This window comes from Ceratotherium simum, chromosome 30, assembly GCF_057802395.1.
Source record: "Ceratotherium simum simum isolate JZ-2026a chromosome 30, ASM5780239v1, whole genome shotgun sequence".
NCBI lineage: Eukaryota > Metazoa > Chordata > Mammalia > Perissodactyla > Rhinocerotidae > Ceratotherium > Ceratotherium simum.
The window spans coordinates 27,972,816-27,990,683 of NC_141929.1; the positions used below are offsets into that span (position 1 = coordinate 27,972,816).

The following is a 17,868-nucleotide window of genomic DNA, read 5'->3' on the forward strand; positions in this document are numbered from 1 at the left end:
GAGGCTTGTTGGTGGGACGCCTTCTGCCCTCAGTTCTAGGCCCTCCTGGGGCATTCTGACCTCAGCTTTCCATCACGGATAGAGACCCCTCCACCCCCTACCTCACACCTTCCCACAGCCATGGGGGTACCAGTTTTACGCACTCTGGTGTCCCCTGGGATTTTAGATGGACGTGCTCTGCCTCCTGCCCCTGGACTTGCTCTACTTGAAATTCGGAGTGAACCCCCTCCTGCGTTTGCCCCGCTGCTTGAAAGTAAGACGAGCGAGCGGGCTTCCCCATCCGAGGCCTTCAGCTCCCCCATGCTCTGCACCAGCACTAGGGGGCGGGAGGCATGGGGGTGGGGGTGGCCTGAGGCGAGATGGGAGGTTCCTTACAACTGCTAGGGCTTCTGTGGTGCCCTGTGTTAGGTATTTTTCCGGAGGCTTTACAGGTGCTTCCTCCTCAATCCCGTGAGGTGAGTGTTGTTAGTACCAGTATTTTACAAATGAGAAGTCTGAGGCACAGAGAGGTTAAGTAACTTGCCCAAGGTCACACAGGTAGGAAGGTGTGGAGTCCAGATTTGAACCCAGGCAGTCTGTCTCCACTGTCTAAGCTTTCAGTAACTATAGAGAGACTTCTGCTTTATGATGGTTTTCATCCAAAAGATGGGGAAACTGAGGCTTGGAAAGCTTGGGTGACTTGCCCCAGGTCACAGGAGCCAGGAAGCACCGGGGACGGATTTGAACGTGCAGCCTGACACCTGTTTCATCATTGGTTGTTGCTCAGTGTCATTACAGTCATTCCTGCTGCCACTGAGGCAGAGCTGGCGTCCCAGCAAGGGTGACATGTGTGGAGTGGAGAGCTGGTAACAATCCTTTAATGTGACCAGGGTAGACAGCCAGTCGGAGCACGCTGGATCCCCCAAATGGATTTTTCTGGCCAACCAATAAATTCGTCTCTCTCCTTCCATGATGCTTGATGCCTCTTCCCCAAAACCGTAATGAAGGAATTTACAAAAGAGGCCAATGCAATAACCTTAATCACCTGGAGAAACGGGGTGGAGAAAAATAGGAAGAATGCAAGTACTCTGAGGAAAAGAAAGCACACCTTGGGCCGGCTCCGTGGCTTGGCGGTTAAGTGCGCGCGCTCTGATGCTGGCGGCCCGGGTTCGGATCCCGGGGGCGCCCCGAGGCACCACTTCTCCGTCCAACGCGAGGCCGAGTCCCATGTACAGCAACTAGAAGGGTGTGAACCTATGACATGCAGCTATCTACTGGGGCTTTGGGAGGAAAAAACTGAATAAATAAAATCTTTAAAAAAAAAAAAGCACACCTTGCTAGAATTGAGCACGGACGCTACCTCTGAGCTTCCTGGCTGCCAAGGGGAAGGGGGAAACGGGAAGTGGCACCAGTCTTATCCGGCACGTGCCAGCCTCCTGGGGGCTTCAGAGGTTGCTTTAGAGCCAAACAGTTGAGTGAGGAAGGTTGGATACACAGGCCAAGTTTTACTCCAGATGCAGAGGTGGGATCCATATCTTGGTTCACATGGTGGTAGTGAGCATGCATATCTTCGGTGCCTAATGTTTAGCACAACTTAGAGGACAAAATGCTTTGAGCCTAAAGCAAGGGCTCCAAGCCCATGGTCCTCCTGCATCTCGTGCAAATTCTGGACGGAAATTAGAATGAACCCCTGGACGAGAGCTAGCATGTCCCTTAGGGAATCTTCACCAATTTATCTTCAAATATCAAACAGCATATGTGCAGAGATTTAAAGGGAGTGTAACATAATGAAAAGAGCTTGCAGCTTTGAGTCCAATCTGGATTCGAATCCTGGCTCTGTCACTTACCAGCCGTGTGCTTTGCGCAAGTTACTGAACTGCTCCGAGTGCCAATTTCCTGTCTGTAGAAGGAGAACGATAACACGTACCTCACATGTAGAAAAGGAATAAGGCACCAAAATAAAGGGCAGGCATCAGAGGTGCTCGGTAAAGAGGAGTTATTATTATAATTTTATTATTATAAATAAGCCTTTGGAGGATATGAGTGGGGGTGTGAGGGATGCTGTTTCTTTATAAAATTGTTTTCTTTATAAGTAAGCATTGAAAACAGGCTCCTTAACCTGGGACCCACCTACCCCTAAAAGTTTCGTGATAGGATTCAGAAGGTCTGTGAGGGCCTTGAAATGATACGCAGACTGTGAGAACGTGATTATAGTACGTAATTTCTGCGGGAAGAGGTGCCATGGTTTTCCAATAAGGTTCGTAAATGGAGTGTCTGATCCCCATCCCTCTGAGGGCTAAGGACCTCTGATTGTGAATGCTCACCCTCCAGCCTCGTCCCCCCAAGGGCTGCAGAAAGAGCCCTCAGCCCTGGCACCGTGGGGAGTGGGCCGGGCAGGTGAGGGCGGCGGGCCACCCTCGGCAGCGGGCTGCTCTGATGCCCTTCTCTTCCTCCCAGTACATGGCCTTCTTCGAGTTTAACAACCGCCTGGAATCCATCCTCAGCAAAGCCTACGTTTACAGGTGAGACCCCCTCGCACACACGCGCACACATGCACACGCACACACGCACACACACGACGCAGGACGTTCGCGGCCAGAACAGAGCAAGCCATTCTCTACCCACATTGCTTCCCCTTTCCAGCTGCCCTGGCCCTGCTGGTCCCCTCGCCACCGGAAGCCTGGCCTCTTCCTGGCCCTTCTCCGAAGGGATGTTTGTTTTTTAGAGAACCAGGAATGTCCCGTTTCCCCCAATTGTGAGGAGGGCACACGCAGGTTGACATGCACGGCTCCCCCGCGTTTCCAGGGAGCCGGGCCTCACTTTGGTCTCAGCTCAGGGAACTGACCCCCTCAAGCGCTCAGACACAGGGGGAACGGTTATACGGACCGTCTCACGGACGTCCAAGGATGGCGCGCAAGACCACCAAGGCCACATGCGGGGACGAGCTCCTCTCCACTTCTCCGCATGCGTCTGTCCCTTCTCTGCCCCTCCCCGCCGATACATTTCCCCCCTGGCTCCTCCACTCCCCAGGACCGCCCGCACAGGGAGCTCTGTGCCGATTCCAGCCCCTAGCCTTGACAACTTTCCATTCAAGCGCCACCATTCCTAATGGTGCAGTCTCAAAGGAGTATCCAGTTGGTCCACTCCAGCCACTGGCTGGTTCCCATCGGCCAGGCGTCCATCCTGCAGGCAGCTGGGCAGGGCTGTGCGGCTCCACCAGGGGCATCTCTGAGGTGGGCATGAGGGGACGTGAAGACTGGCTTGTTCCCTGCAGTCCTGACCCCGGGGGCCGGGGGTCCCAGCCGCCCTTTCTGCTGCTGTGTTCATGCCTTCATTCTTCTGCAGGGTCATCAGGACCACGGCCTACCTGCTCTACAGCTTGCACGTGAACTCGTGTCTGTATTACTGGGCATCAGCCTATCAGGGCATCGGCTCCACTCACTGGGTTTATGATGGCGTGGGAAACAGGTGAGCCACGGTCCTCCCCCGAGGGCCGCAATTCACGGAACAAAGACTCCCAGAAAGGAGTCCCATGCCGCCATGTTGCCGAGGCCACGTTGCCCCCAGGGCACCACTGACCTGGTCAAATTCAAGTGCTGAGTCTCCACGTCCGCACTAAGCTAACACTTCCTGAGCACCTGCACGTGCCAGACAGAGGGGGGCACAGACATGAACAAGACCTGCTGGAAAGATCCTTTCAGCATCCCAAAGTCTAGTAGAGTTGGCAAATTGACCTCACACATGCGTCCGCCCCTCTACCCCATGGGTCTGGCAGAGTGGGAGTGGGACCAGACAATGCTTCTCAACACAGCTCCCCGGGCATCACTAGCCGTGGAGGAGAAGGCACTCAGGGGAAACCTACCTGCCAATCCAGAGAGCCGCCGGTCACTGTGGGATCTGCTCAAACGATGATGATGGGGATGGTGATAATGATAATAGCGGCGAGCATTGGAGGACACTTGTTACGGACCAGCCCTGTTCTAAGCACCTAGTGTAGTAGCTCAATATTCCCCACAGTCACATGAGATAGGTCCTATCATCACCCCCATTTTACAGATGAGGTAACAGATGTGAAGTGACTTCTCAAGGTCACACAAATCACACGTTAGAGAGCTGGGATTTGAACCCAGGCAGCGTGGCTACAGGGTCCTAACGTCGTGCCATCTGCCCAGTGCTGTAGAGGGGTGGGGATGGTGGCGTGGGATGGTCAATGCTGAACAGTTAAGTTTGATCTTGGCCTTGGTGGGTGGAGAGAAGGGGCAGAGAGTCCCTGGGGAAGGGAGCAGCCTGAAGAAAGGTGCGAAGTTGCAAAATAATGGAGAAGCCAGGAGCAGTCCTGCATGGCTGGAGGGGGCCGGTGTGTGGAAGTATCCGGAAAGGCAGGCAGGCCGGGTTGCCAAGCAGACTCCCCATCTGAGAAGCTGGAACCCCACCTTCTAGAGCCGTGCTGTCCAATATCGTGGCCCCCAGCCACACAGGCTACCGAGCACCTGAAATGCGAGCGCCACTGACATGTGTGGGAGGCATAAGATACACACGGGATTCGAAAGACATGAAAACACATGTCAACTATCTTACTATTAATTTTAAAAATATTGGTTACTTGTTGAAATGACATTAATTTTGATATTTGGGTTAACTAAGATACATTATGGAAATTTATTTCACCTGTTCCTTTTTACTTTTCAAAAATGTGGCTACTAGATAACTTGAAATTATGCATGTGGATTGCATCGTATTTTTATTGGATGGCGCTGCTCTCAATAGTGGGGAACCAGCCAAGGTTTCTTTTCTGTCTGATTATAAAAGAAAGATCAGGAACCTATTCCTTCCTACTATACTACTTTGATTCTAAGATGCAGTTAATTATATGACCCAGTATTGAGTCAATACAGCTTTTTGGGAAAAAAAGAAATATTACACTAAATGTATACATGGATTGTAAGATAATCCCAATTTTAGAAATGCGAAAAAATATGTCACCAACGAGGAAATAGAATAACATAAAATTGTGCATATTTTCCCACCATTAAATTTTTAAAAAGCACAATATAGATACCCCACCATACAGATTAACCCCACCATTTGTGTAGCCATTTTCTTATCATTGGCCACTTAAGATGTTTCCACTTTTTCAGTATGACGCACGATGCTGCAGTGAACACCTGTGTATGTGAATCTTGTCCTCTGGCCTGATTATGTCCTCATAAGAAATTCCTAAGGGGGGATGGCAGGGCCAAGGGTATGAACATTTTTACAGTTTTAAAAAATTAACATTATTTTAATTAATAGGCTATTTTTTCAGAGCAGTGTTAGGTTGACAGAAAAGTCAATTGGGAAGTACAGAGAGATCCCGGAAACCACCCCCTCTGTAAGGCTTGGCTGGTTGTCAGAAGCTCCCCCACTGACCCTCTCACCACTTGTCCATCACAGCCTTGTAGGCAGGAGGATGACAGGACCCAGGGGGGGATCTCAAAAGGTGACTCTCATGATGATGGCTGATGGGAGGATGGACTGGGAGGAGGACGGGGGAAGCAGACGAACCAGTTAGGGGGATGCTGGTCTGTCGGTTAGACCTAAAGGTCAAGACAAAGGGTTTCGCGATTAGGAGGAGGGAGGGCAGTGTGGCAAGCAGACGAGGAGCACGTGGGGTCAAGATTGGGGATGAGCCTGGAGATCCAGATCACAGGCTTTAGTGACAGGAGGCCAGGGTGTGACTCCTGGAGCTGCTCACCATGGATGTGTCATTTCTCTTCTCTGGGCCTGTTTCTTCATCTGCAGAAGGGTGCTGACAATGGGACCCACCCACAGCCTGAAGAAGTCAGCTGTGAGGATTAGATTGTCTGAGTCACTGGTCCGGTGCCAGGCCGTAGCGGGTGCTCGGTCAGCCGTGGTGATGAAGAGGCGGGGGGAAGAGTCCAGGGGGTCAGTTAGTCACCTCAGGGGGGCCCTGCCTCGCCCTGGGTGGTGCCCACTAGTGACGCAAAATGTTCTCAGGCTAGCTGTCAACACTTTGACCTCCTCCAAGCACTTTCTTCCAGGTGGCGCTGGAACGGGCAGTCACTCAGTCCAAGGCGGTCTTTTTGTAGCCTGGTTGTTCATCCAGAACGTCCCATTCTCAGTACGATGCCCCAGTCTCGGCCACAGCGGCCACGGCTGTCGCCTTCTGCAGTGGGTCTGTGGCCTGAGGGGGGCCACACCTATATAGAGATGTTCCAGAGCCCAGGGCAGGCCGGGCAGGCAGGAGGGGACCCTGGCACCCGTGTGGGATGGAGCGTGTCGGGGATGGGGTCACGGCCTAACACCCCTGCATCACCACCGGCCCTGTTCCCTGTTCCCCTCGGCTGAACCCATCTGCAGCCCTGCTCCTGAACCCATGATTTCATTCGTTCATCCCCTCGCAAGGGAGCAGAGAGAGGACTCAAAGATCCCTTCTAAGCAAAGGGAAGAACAGAAGCTATTCTTTAAAGCTTGCTGTGTGATCTTGGGTAAGGCCTTTACCCTTTCTGAGACTCAATTTTCTCAGCTGCACAACGGGGGTAGTATTACATTTAGATTTCTTGCGTGAAAAAATAAACACAAGTGTGTAACATGTCCAGCCCGTGCCTGAACAGGCATCGGTGACCCCACTTCCTAGCTGAGGCCATTCTTACGGGGAAGCCGGCATACCAGAAAAGGGGTTCCTGACCTGGGGTCCAGAGATTTAAGGGAATCAGAAACCCCCCTGGAAATTGGAGTTAAATTTTAAGAACATGCTGGCTTTCCTAAGGAGAAGGTTCCTAGCTTTCCTTAGATTCTCAAAGGGTTTGTACCCCAACAAACTAAGAAGCCACATCCCAGGCTGGGCCTGGCACCCCTATCACGGGCGGGCCTGGGACGGAATGGAGAGCTGGGAAGGGAGAGGACGGGGACACGTTGGGGACTTCCTTCCGCAGGGCCCTCGGGAGCTCTTGCTTCTCAGCGGGGGAGAGGGCACACTTTCTTGGCAGCACATTTCTTTTCCAAATGAAATCTACAGAGAACCCCAGTATATGCAAAAAGCACAAGGAGTGAAGGGAGATTCCTCTAGAAGTCCAGTATCACGGATAAAGGTAGCTTTCAAAATAGTGATGGTTTGTTGAGGGCCTGCTATGGTCCAGGGCTTGAAAACTCGAGTTCCTACACATCTGCGTCCTTCATCCTGCTCTGCTTCTGCCCAGCCTGGGCGTGCAGGGGTCCCCCCAGACCCAGCAGCATGGAAAACACAAGGACTTCAGGGAGGCCCCTAAGACGTGCCATGCCAATGGAAGATTCCTCCAACCAGGAAGGCTTTGGGGGAAAGCCAGAGGTTTGTGGACATTACTCAGGTCTTCTTTCTGTTGGTGGCCCTCAGCAGCCCCTCCACCCAGCTCCCAGACAGCACCCAGCTCAGTCCCACTAAAGGCCACTTTGAGCGCCCTCTGGTGGCCAAGGCCAGTATGATGGGGGGCTTGACCCCACAGGCCATGCACCTGCTGGTAACCAGGAGCAGGGCGGCTCAGAGCCCTGCCCAAGGCCTTGCAGTGAGTCAGAGGCAGAGCCCGTCCTACAACCTCTACTTTCCCCTCCCAGCACTCATGGCATGTTTTCTTGCCTGCCCCTGCTAGATGGTGAGCTTCCTGAGGACACAGGCGAGTCTACTGTTCCCCACTGCAGGCACGCGGCAGGCACCGACAATGAAGGCTCTGACAGCTGACATTTACCGAGAGCCCACCGCGTGCCAGGCGCTCTTCTAGCACCTCATCTCGTCCTCATGATCACTCTGTGAAGGATGTTCTACTGCCATGCTCATTTTAGGAGAAGGAGGCTGAGGCTATGAAGCTAAAAAGAGGCAGAGCTGAGTCTGAGCCTGGGCAGACCGGCTCCAGAACCCAGGTTCTAACTACGATGCTGCATAAGTAGCATGTGCCTGGAGCCTAGGGGAGGACCGGGTTAGGGTCATCCTCAGACCGGAGGATCGCCAACTGGATGACATTCTCGATCTCAGAGCTGAGCAGGGTCCCTGGAAGCATGGGTATATCGGGACACTGAGTGGTTCCTGTGTCCACAGGTGGGAGAACAGGAACGTTCACAACCCCCTGGTGGGAGGACAGGAAGGCACAGGAAAGCCGGCTGGGAGTGCCCCATCTTTCGGCCCTGCTGACCTCGCCCTTTGCTGACCCCTGGCAGGGCACAGCCTGATGGTGTGGACAGGCGTAGGAGGGACTCCTGCTGCTTTGTGATAATGAGACTAGCTCGGGGCATTTCCTATGCTTCTTAGTGCGCAGCAGGACCCCATCCCCCCCACCTCCCTTCCGGAAGGTTCATGAGCCTGTGTCGAGGGGTTACTAAGGGCGGTGACAGCTCAGAGAAGCCGACGACACCCTGGGTTCTAGTCTTGGCTCTGGAACTTGCCAGCTGGTGGCCGTGGGTGTTCCCTTTCCCTTCGGGAACCTCAGTTTCTCTATCCGGAAAATGAGTGGGCAAGGGGGAGGGTCAGAAAAGGTGGTCCTTGAGGCACCTTCCAACTTGGATGTTGTTTTTGCTTTCCATGAACCAATGTGATGGGATAGCAAAGGAAAGACCGGAAATTGAAATAATATTGAGGGAAACTGAGGAAACCCAGGCCTCAGGAGTGGGAAAACCCTGGTGTATCCTCCTGCCAACACTTTCTAGCAATCTCCCGGAAGCTCAGTTTCCACATCTGTAGATGGAGATGACAGCAGGTCCCTGCAGGATTGGCGCAGAGCCACAACCAGACTGGAGAGCGTCTCCAAACACGCCCTGCAGACTGCAGAGTGCTCTACGCACGTGAGAGGCTGTTTCTCTGCACTTGTGGGCTGTAAATGGTTTTTTTTGCACAGCGCACATCTATCAGAGCCAGGCCACCCAGGGTCGGCAGGGTGGGGCCTGTGATAACTGGGGTCTTCCTTCTCTTCTCTCCCTAGTTACATTCGCTGCTACTACTGGGCTGTGAAGACTCTCATCACCATTGGCGGGCTGCCCGACCCCCAGACGCTCTTTGAAATTGTCTTCCAGCTGCTGAACTATTTCACGGGCGTCTTCGCTTTCTCCGTGATGATCGGACAGGTAGCTGGGTCACTAGTCTGGCTTCCCACCCACCTGCCTTCAGGGCCCCTCTTCCTCCCACTGCTGCCAGGAATGTCCCCATCTGTGCCCATTCCTTTGGGACTAAGCCCGGGAAAGAGCGCTGGACCGAGAGCCAGCAGCCAGGAGCTCTGGGACCCGCTGGGTGAAGGAGGTGGTGGAGGTCCCTCTCTGAGGTCATGTCCCAATTGAAACGTCAATCCTTCTGGGATATCTGGGAGAGCCGGGTTGAATGGCTTTCTGCAAAGGTTGAGGATTTGGGCTGTTCCCTTGGAGAGAAACCCCTGGGGCTTTCCAATGTGCTAGGGGCACAGCTCATATTCTAGTGAGTGCCCAAGGTGACGATCAGTGGTCCTAGGAGTTACCTTTGAAGGGTCCCACCCTGAGGAGCAGTACACTGGGTTCACATGTCCTCCATCCTGGGCTCAAAGTGGCCTCTGGCACCGCGGGGCCATATTGTACCAGAATCAGCCAGCACAGCCAGGCGTTCCTTCCTGTGTGGCCCCACGGACCTGAGGGCACCCAAAGGGCCAGCAGCCTTGCTCCTTCTGTCCTGTCCACACTGGAGGCAGGATGTCCCCCATCAGCAAAACCTCCGTGTGTGGGCATGGGGTTCCCTCTGTCTGCTGATCTCCCCCACCCACTGCGAGCAGGCACCCCTGGTCTGTGTAAAGTAGATGTGCCCACGACACACGTCCCCAAAGCCCATTAATGGCCCCACTCTGACCCAGTGGCTTCCGTGACCCTTGCCCCCAGATGAGAGACGTGGTGGGGGCTGCCACGGCGGGGCAGACCTACTACCGCAGCTGCATGGACAGCACGGTGAAGTACATGAACTTCTACAAGATCCCCCGGGCCGTGCAGAGCCGCGTCAAGACCTGGTACGAGTACACCTGGCACTCCCAAGGCATGCTGGGTAAGACCCCCCACCCCCACCCCCGCCACCAGCTCCCCCGCCCACTCCTGTCGCCCCGCCCTGTCTGCCTGCCCTCGACCTGTGTCCCCGAGGCCCCGGCACTAGGGCTTCTCCTGGCTGCGGCCCCAACATTTAAGCGAGAGGGGCCTGGAGAGGCTCGTGAGGTGCCCCAAGCTGGGCCGTCAGGAGACCCCTGAAGACTCCAGGGGCTTGTCTTCTGGACGCTCTGCCCCACCCACCTTCGCCAACCTTGCAATGCATCCCCATCGGAGATACACGTACCACTGAAATCAGGAGAGAGGGGAGGCTCTGTCTTTCTGTCTCTCTCTCTTTCCATGTATATACACATATATATATTTGTTTTGGTAAATTTTTTGATGTTATACTTTGCTTCTGAAGTTATTTGGCTGCAACAATGCATTTAATTCACCACTGTTTCCCCTTTCTTCTCAGGAATGGGGTGTGCTCAGTAATTCAAAGTGAGAGAATCTTACCTGTAAATTGTTTCCACATGTAGTGAAGTTTTCAAGGATTCTAGATGGGACCCTTAATGAAATTTGAATATGCTAATTACATGTTCATTAATTTTAAGTTTTTTTCCAGTTTCTTTTTTATCTTGGGGAGCTAGTAATTTTGTTTTCAGAGCTTAGATGTCATTTTCGGGGTCCCCGAAAAACTTGTAGTCTGCTGGCACTGGGCCTAGAGCTCCCCAACTCTCTCAGCCAAATAAAAGGGCCACACTGGGGTTCCCTCTGGTCTCAAGAAAGCCGTACTTCAGCCCCAAGCTCTCCTGGGCTGGGGGTGTTGGCGAGTCTGTGGACAATGAGCAGTAGAATCTTCATTGTTACCTATTGCTAGTGCACAGGGCTCTACAGTTTACAAGGTGTGTTCACATCCACTGCCTCATTCCATTCTGGTGACAGCTTTGTGACATCTGTATCGCTGCCCCCTTTCACAGGGGCGCACATTAAAGACCAGAGAGGGCCCTGACTTGCCCAGGCTCATGCAGAGCTGGAGCCCACAAGTAATTGTGGTGCAGTGGGAGGGGCATCGGGGTCGGGGTCAGATGGTGCATTTCCTGTCTCCAGTCACCCACATTCCCTCCGTGCCAGGCTCTCTGCTGGGCACTGCAGACCCCGTGGTGGGCAAAACAGACTCGGCTCCTGCTCTCCCGAGACGGGCTCTGGAGCCGCAGGGCCTGGCCGGGATCCTGATTCCAACCCCTGGGCTGCGTGGTCGTGGGCACCCTTTCCTTGTTTGTAAAGTGGAGATTATGGTGGTGAGCACCTCTGGGGGTGCTGGGAGGATTTAATAAATTCATCTTTGTAAAGCATTCTGTAAAAACATTTTCAATGTACTTTAGTTCTGGCTAATGTTGGTCTTATAGTGTGAGTAGGGAAGACAGATCACTAACAAACAATTGCAATAAAGGGTGTGATAAGTATGACAGCACAGGAACTGCTAACATAATAGCTGGGTGGGGCGATCTCAATGGAAAGCTTCCTGGAGGAGGTGACATTAGTTCTGGGTTTTGAAGAGTGAGTAGGAGTCAGCCAGGGAGGTGCACGCAGGTGTTCTCGGCAGAGGGAAAGGCGAGAGAGGGCACTGTCCCAATCCAGAGTGGTTCTGGCAGCAGGAATGGTGTGCCCAGGCCAGCAAGTGCAGTGTAGACTCAGCCCCACGTGTGCCGGGGAGGGACCTGGCCATGCCTCTGACCCTTGCCAGGGTCTCGTTTGCAGACGAGTCAGAGCTGATGGTGCAGCTTCCGGACAAGATGCGGCTGGACCTGGCCATCGACGTGAACTACAACATCGTCAGCAAAGTGGCACTCTTCCAGGTACGCCTGCCCAGCGCCCTCGCCCTCAGGCTCTGGGAGGCCCCAAGCCCACACCTGCCTCTCAACGGGGCTCTCTCCCCTCCTCTCGGGGACAGGGCTGTGACCGACAGATGATCTTCGACATGCTGAAGAGGCTTCGCTCCGTCGTCTACCTGCCCAACGACTACGTGTGCAAGAAGGTGAGGGCCGAGGCCGCTGCCACACGGTCTGAGATGTACAGCCCCGCCGGTGCATAGCCCGGCTGCAGGGGCTGTGTCGAAGGCCCAGGGGGATTTGCAGGCCCAGGGAGAGTGGAATGGCTGGGAGGGAGAGGAGCAGCTCTGTGTCTGGTGAGCTGACCCCAGGGCTCCCGGGATACGGGGCACGAGGGGGCTTTGTCCAGCTGCAGGTGCTGAGCTCAGAGCTGCCTCAGGCTTTGCTTCCCCAGCAGCGGAACATGGGGGCCAGGACTTGAGGAAGCCCACTCTACAGGAAAGGACAGTGAGGAGCCTAAAGTGAGGCGGGCCCTGGACTGTGTCGATGGAACTGCTTCCGGGGCCTTGGTCTTCCTGTCAGGAAAATGGGTGGGAGAAGGGGTGGGGTGGGTCAGAGGTTGCAAACTGATGGCCCTTGCATAGGAGCCAGCCCACAGATGTTTTGTAGAGGTTACTTTTTGTTTTGTTTTTGCCTAATCTCAAAAAAAAGAAAAAAGTTAAATTAGTTTCCGACCTTTAAAAATTAGAAGGTTTCACATAAAAATCCAGATTTCTGGGTGAAAACAGAAAATCTGCTGGCACTGAGCCCCACTTTCCCAAACAGCAAGAGTCACCTGGAGTGGAGAAGGGGCTGCGCCTGAAGGGGACGTCATGCTCTCTCCTGATGCCACAGGCCCCACCACTCCCCGCTGCCCCACACCAGGCTCCCTTCACTAGTTTACATCATCCACCTGGTCCCAGAAAACATTTGGGTTGGAATCCCAGGGCTAGACAGTGTCTAGGGCCCTTTCTGCTCTCACTCTTTGGGATTCAAGGTGAGACCAAGGTCCCTTGGTGTGTGAGTAGCCGAGTCAAGGAACAGGAGCCAGATTTCAGTCCTCTTGTTACAGAGCTGTTAATGAGGCTGGGTGTGTGTACAGGGGTGAAAATATTGCCCAAGCAACCCCTGTAAGACTCAGAAACCCCCAGCCCAAGAGGCCCCTGCCTCCAAGTTGTATGCTCCAGTGAAGTTTCTAGAAGCAGCGAGCTGGGGGAGGAAGGGGAAAGTGTGCTGCAGATGGCTGAGAGTTTAAAGCTGCAGCCTTAGAAGCCAAGAGAGTTCGGGAGCAACAGAGTGATTTGTCTGACATTGGAGCCGCTTCCTAGCTGTGCAGCCTTGGGCAAGTGGCTTGCCCTCTCTGAGTCGGGCTCTTCTCATGGCTAAAGTAAGGAGATTGATAGTAATTCCTTCATGGGGTGGTTGTGAGGACTGAATAAGATGAGCATACGACGTTTGGCCCTGTGATGGCACAGAGCAGATGCCGTGGATAATGCTGCCATCCTTGCGGGTGAGGTAGAATTTGCTCAGATGAGGAAGAGTGAATCAGGCTGTTGGGGAGTTTGCAGGTGGAAGTTGAGGTGAGCTCTCAGTGAGCGTGTGTGAGTGGCGCCCTCTGCTGTCCAGTCTTGTTCTGCGACGATTTTGCTGAGACACTCCCAGGCCACCCGACTTGAGCACCCCAAGGCTGGTTGGTGAGGTTGGGTGTGCTCGTTAGACCCGTCACACTTTGGCCCTGTGTCAAACTGGACCCAGAAACAGGGAAACAAAACTTTCTTCCTTCTTGTTAAGAAGGTCATGCAGGTGTGAAATGGCCAGGAGACGTTTGTGAAATGCATCAGAGGCATAATCGACCTAACGTGTCCTTGGTCTCTCTGCCTCTAAACATGCCAGGTGAGACCGACAGGTAGCGGGCCAGGCAGGGGCCTGCGAGGGCGTGAGCAGTGGAGGATGCCTGGCAGACCGGGTAGTTTGATTGCCATCCAAAGCAAGCAGTTCATTCATTCATTCATTCACTTGGGTTAATTTGGTTACAAGACCATTGTGCTAGTTTGCTACCACTGCCGTAACGAAATACCACGAACTGGGCGGCTTAAACAACCTAAATGTATTGTCTCACAGTTCTGGAGGCTGGAAGTCCAAAATCAAGGTGTCAGCAGGACTGGTTCCTTCTGAGGCCTGGGAGGGAAGGATCTGCTCCAGGCTTCCCTCCTTGGTGTGGAGATGGCTGTCTTCTCCCTGTGTCTTGAAGAGGCATTGCCTTCCCTCTATGCCCATCTCTGTGTCCAAATGTCCCTTTTATAAGGACACCAGTCATATTGGATTAGGGGCCCATCAACTCCAGTATGAGCTCGTCTTAATCTAACTCATTGCATCTGCAATGACCCTATTTCCAAATAATGTCACATTCTGAGGACTCAGGGGTTAGGACTTCAACAGATGAATTTGGGGGGACACAACTCAGCCCATAACAACCATGAACTCTGGAACCAGACTGTCTGGCTTCAAATCCCAGTTCTGCCTCGGCCTAGATTTGCGACCTTGGGCAAAGAGTTCCTACCTCAGAGGGTTGCTGAGGATTAAGCAGGCTTAGCCACACAACGCACTTGGAGCAGCGCCTGGCACAGAAAGATGTTATGTAAGCGCTAGACATTACTATTGTTGTTATTCTTATTTTAGTTAGCAAACACCTTCCGAGCTGCTGATATGATACGAGCTAGGTATAGATATCAGTTTATTGTATGAACCACCGTTACATTTTCCGCTCCTCTGGGCCCTCCATCTTGTGGATAGTCGGGAATTTGCAGAATACCATTACACCTGCACCTCCTAGCTTATCTAGCCCCGTCCCTTCCATCGCACCACTAACTCCCCACTGTAATCCTGTCAGTGAGGCAGGCTGGGGGTGGGCACTGTCCCCAATCCGCTGATGGGGAGACAAGCCTGAGAGAGGATATGACTGGCTGCAAACCACACACCAAGTCAGTGGCAGGGCTAGACCCCAGCCCAGGTTCCTCCGAGCTGTGACACCAGCCTCCGGGCCCAGTCTGCTGCTTCTCTGGTCACCCCTTCTCCGTTTCAGGGGGAGATAGGCCGAGAGATGTACATCATCCAGGCAGGGCAGGTGCAGGTCCTGGGTGGTCCCGACGGGAAGTCTGTGCTGGTGACGCTGAGAGCTGGATCTGTGTTTGGCGAAATAAGGTCAGAGGGGAGCTGCAGTGGACCGAGGGGACCTGGGCAGAGGCTGGGGAAAGAGAGGGGATGGCCAATGGCGGGACCATGTCCTCAGGGCCCTTTGGTGGGTCTGAGGAATCCTCTGTAGATGCAGCACGGGCACCTGCTGACATAGGCAGGGTGGTCCCCGGCTCTCGCCTTCGTGAGGCCATCATTGTGCTCCACGCAGGGGCGAAAATTAAGATTTTAGTGTGATTGAAACCGGAGCCTCCGAAGGGTCTCACACGCCTCCCTTCTCTGCCCCAGCTTGCTGGCTGTCGGGGGTGGGAATCGGCGCACGGCCAACGTGGTGGCCCACGGGTTCACCAACCTCTTCATTCTGGATAAGAAGGACCTCAATGAGATCTTGGTGCATTATCCCGAGTCCCAGAAGTTGCTCCGGAAGAAGGCCAGGTACGTGTTTTCAATTAAAAAAATCTGTGTATACTTCAGTGTGCATTTCCTGAGGACTGGGACTTTCTCGTACAGAACTGTAGTACGTTTACCAAATCAGGAAATTCAATATTGAAACAATACTATTACCTCATCCCTATCCAGATTCAACGTTTGCTAATTGTCCCCAAAGTGTCTTTTATAGATCTTCTTTTGCATTCCCGGATCCAGTCTAGGATCACCTATCGCACCATGTTGGCACGTATCTTTCATCTCCTTCGATCTAGGATCAACGTTCCTCAGCCTTTTTCTATCTTTAAGAACGTTGACTTCTTCAAAGAGGAGAGGCCAGTTATTTTGAAGAATTTCCCGCAATTTAGGTTGATCTGATGTTTTCTGGCGATGACATTCAGGGTCTGCATTTTGGGTGGGAATTCTTCAGAAATGGTGTTGCATCCTTCTCGGTGCAGCATATTGAGAGGCACGAGATGCCGCTTTTTCCCAATATTGATGCTTTTTACTTTGATCACTTGGTTAAAGTTTCTGCACTCTGCAGTGACTATTTCTTTCTTTGTAATTAATAGGTCATTTGTGGGGAGTCACTCTGAGACTGTATCGATCTCCTGTTCCTCATCAAACTTTCACTCACTGCTTTTAGCATCCACTGAAGGTTCCCCACAATGATGGCCATGATGGCTGCAAAACAGTAATTTTCTGACTCCCTCAGGCCTTCTACGTTTATTAGCAAGCATCCTACTGTAAGGAAGAGCTTTCTCTTCTCTCATTTATTTGTTTATTCATTTATCTATTTATATCAGCATGGATTTGCTTTATTTCATGTATATCCTTTTACAATCATTATTCTGATGCTCAAATCCTTCCATATTTGGCCAGTGGGAACCTCTTCAGGCTGGCTCTAGTGACCCTTTGTTACATCCCCATCATATTTTAGCACTTCTGATACCGAGCAAGGGCTCAGTCTGCTCACCATAAGATAAAAGGCCAAGAGATAAAACTTTAATAAGCGATAAGCTAGCAAATGGGAAGATGGTGGACTATCGTCCTAGAAAACCCATCTTAAAGGGAATGGATTTGGAAATGACTTATATAAGGCAAACAGGGTTGGGAAGGGGGCTCAGGAGCGTCCAGTGATGGATGAGCACAGAACACTGGGTGCCTCTCCATAGCGGATCTGCTGAATGCAACGTTCCTGAGGAATCTAAGAAAACCTCAGTTCCTTCCTTATCTGGGACAGAAAGAACAGTTTGGGCAGAGGACATAAATTTTCTGCTAACAAGTTGTTCTTTCTACCGGTTACAAATTAGCTTGCCTAGGTGAGGTTCTAAGCGTTTTTCCAAAGCATACTGTGAGAATAAGGTGGGGAAGAGAGCATGTGGCCTTGGGGGCTAAAGTTCTAAGAGTCCTCTGCGCAGTCACGACTGTCTTTCATATTTCTTCAAGAGCCGCCTGTGCAAATTCTGGGGGATTCTATGTGTTGCATGCGGTGGATCTCTAGTCTATGACGTGTGAAGCTTACCATCAGTCATTCGAGCTTCTGAATGCTGCCGCCTGATGCTTAGTCAGGTGGGAGCCTGTCAGCAAGTTCCTCTCTTATCAGCGGTCCTCCTGCTGTTCTGCAAGGCAAGCTCAGACACTTTGGTTACTTTGTTTCCCGTGTTAGCCTGGTGGGTACAGGCACAGTTTCACGCTAATCCAGGGAAACTTGAACTCCTTCACCTTCAGTTTCACTTCCTTGCCTACAGGCACAATAAGATGCTCAAAGCTCATTCCGTACTTTCCCTGGGTGCATCCCTGGAAATGGCCATTTCTCCAAGGAGCCTTGATTCCTTTCAGAGGGGAGTGGTTTTTAGAAACCAGGATCTGAGTCAGTGCACTCATTGCTCCTGGGGTGCTGCTAGGGCTCCAGAGTGGACAGAGCTGGGAAATACACCAACATACACACCTGCATGTATAAATGCAAATATATATACACATACACACACACATATACACACATACATTAGCATCTGTTTTTCTGTCTGTATCTATCTGTATCTATATCTATATCTACTCTGTATCTATATCTATATCTAACAATTTCAATCCAACACCACAGAGTCCATTCTTTTTTTATATATATAGTTTTATTCATTTATTTTTCCCCCAAAGCCCCAGTAGATAGTTGTATGTCATAGCTGCACATCCTTCTAGTTGCTGTATGTGGGACGCAGCCTCAGCATGGCCGGAGAAGCGGTGCGTCGGTGCGCGCCCGGGATCCGAACCCCGGGCCGCCAGCAGTGGAGTGCGTGCACTTAACCGCTGAGCCACGGGGCCGGCCCCGCAGAGTCCATTCTAATCTTCTCCTTTGCCACATTTGTAAATTCCTTCTCCCACACTGAGAAATGTGGCTCCC

At 52.5% G+C, this 17,868-nt stretch overlaps 1 protein-coding gene across 1 annotated transcript in view; it reads left to right on the forward strand.

Annotated features, from left to right (window-relative positions):
* Positions 1-17,868, forward strand: part of CNGB1 (cyclic nucleotide gated channel subunit beta 1) — a 69,732-nt gene that overhangs the window by 40,686 nt on the left and 11,178 nt on the right. Inside the window, exons 22-30 of the mRNA XM_087420181.1 lie at positions 167-253; positions 2,437-2,501; positions 3,325-3,447; positions 8,925-9,066; positions 9,841-10,000; positions 11,740-11,837; positions 11,933-12,016; positions 14,932-15,050; positions 15,330-15,476. Coding sequence (XP_087276307.1) covers positions 167-253; positions 2,437-2,501; positions 3,325-3,447; positions 8,925-9,066; positions 9,841-10,000; positions 11,740-11,837; positions 11,933-12,016; positions 14,932-15,050; positions 15,330-15,476 — 1,025 coding nt within the window. The remainder of the gene's footprint in view (positions 1-166; positions 254-2,436; positions 2,502-3,324; positions 3,448-8,924; positions 9,067-9,840; positions 10,001-11,739; positions 11,838-11,932; positions 12,017-14,931; positions 15,051-15,329; positions 15,477-17,868) is intronic.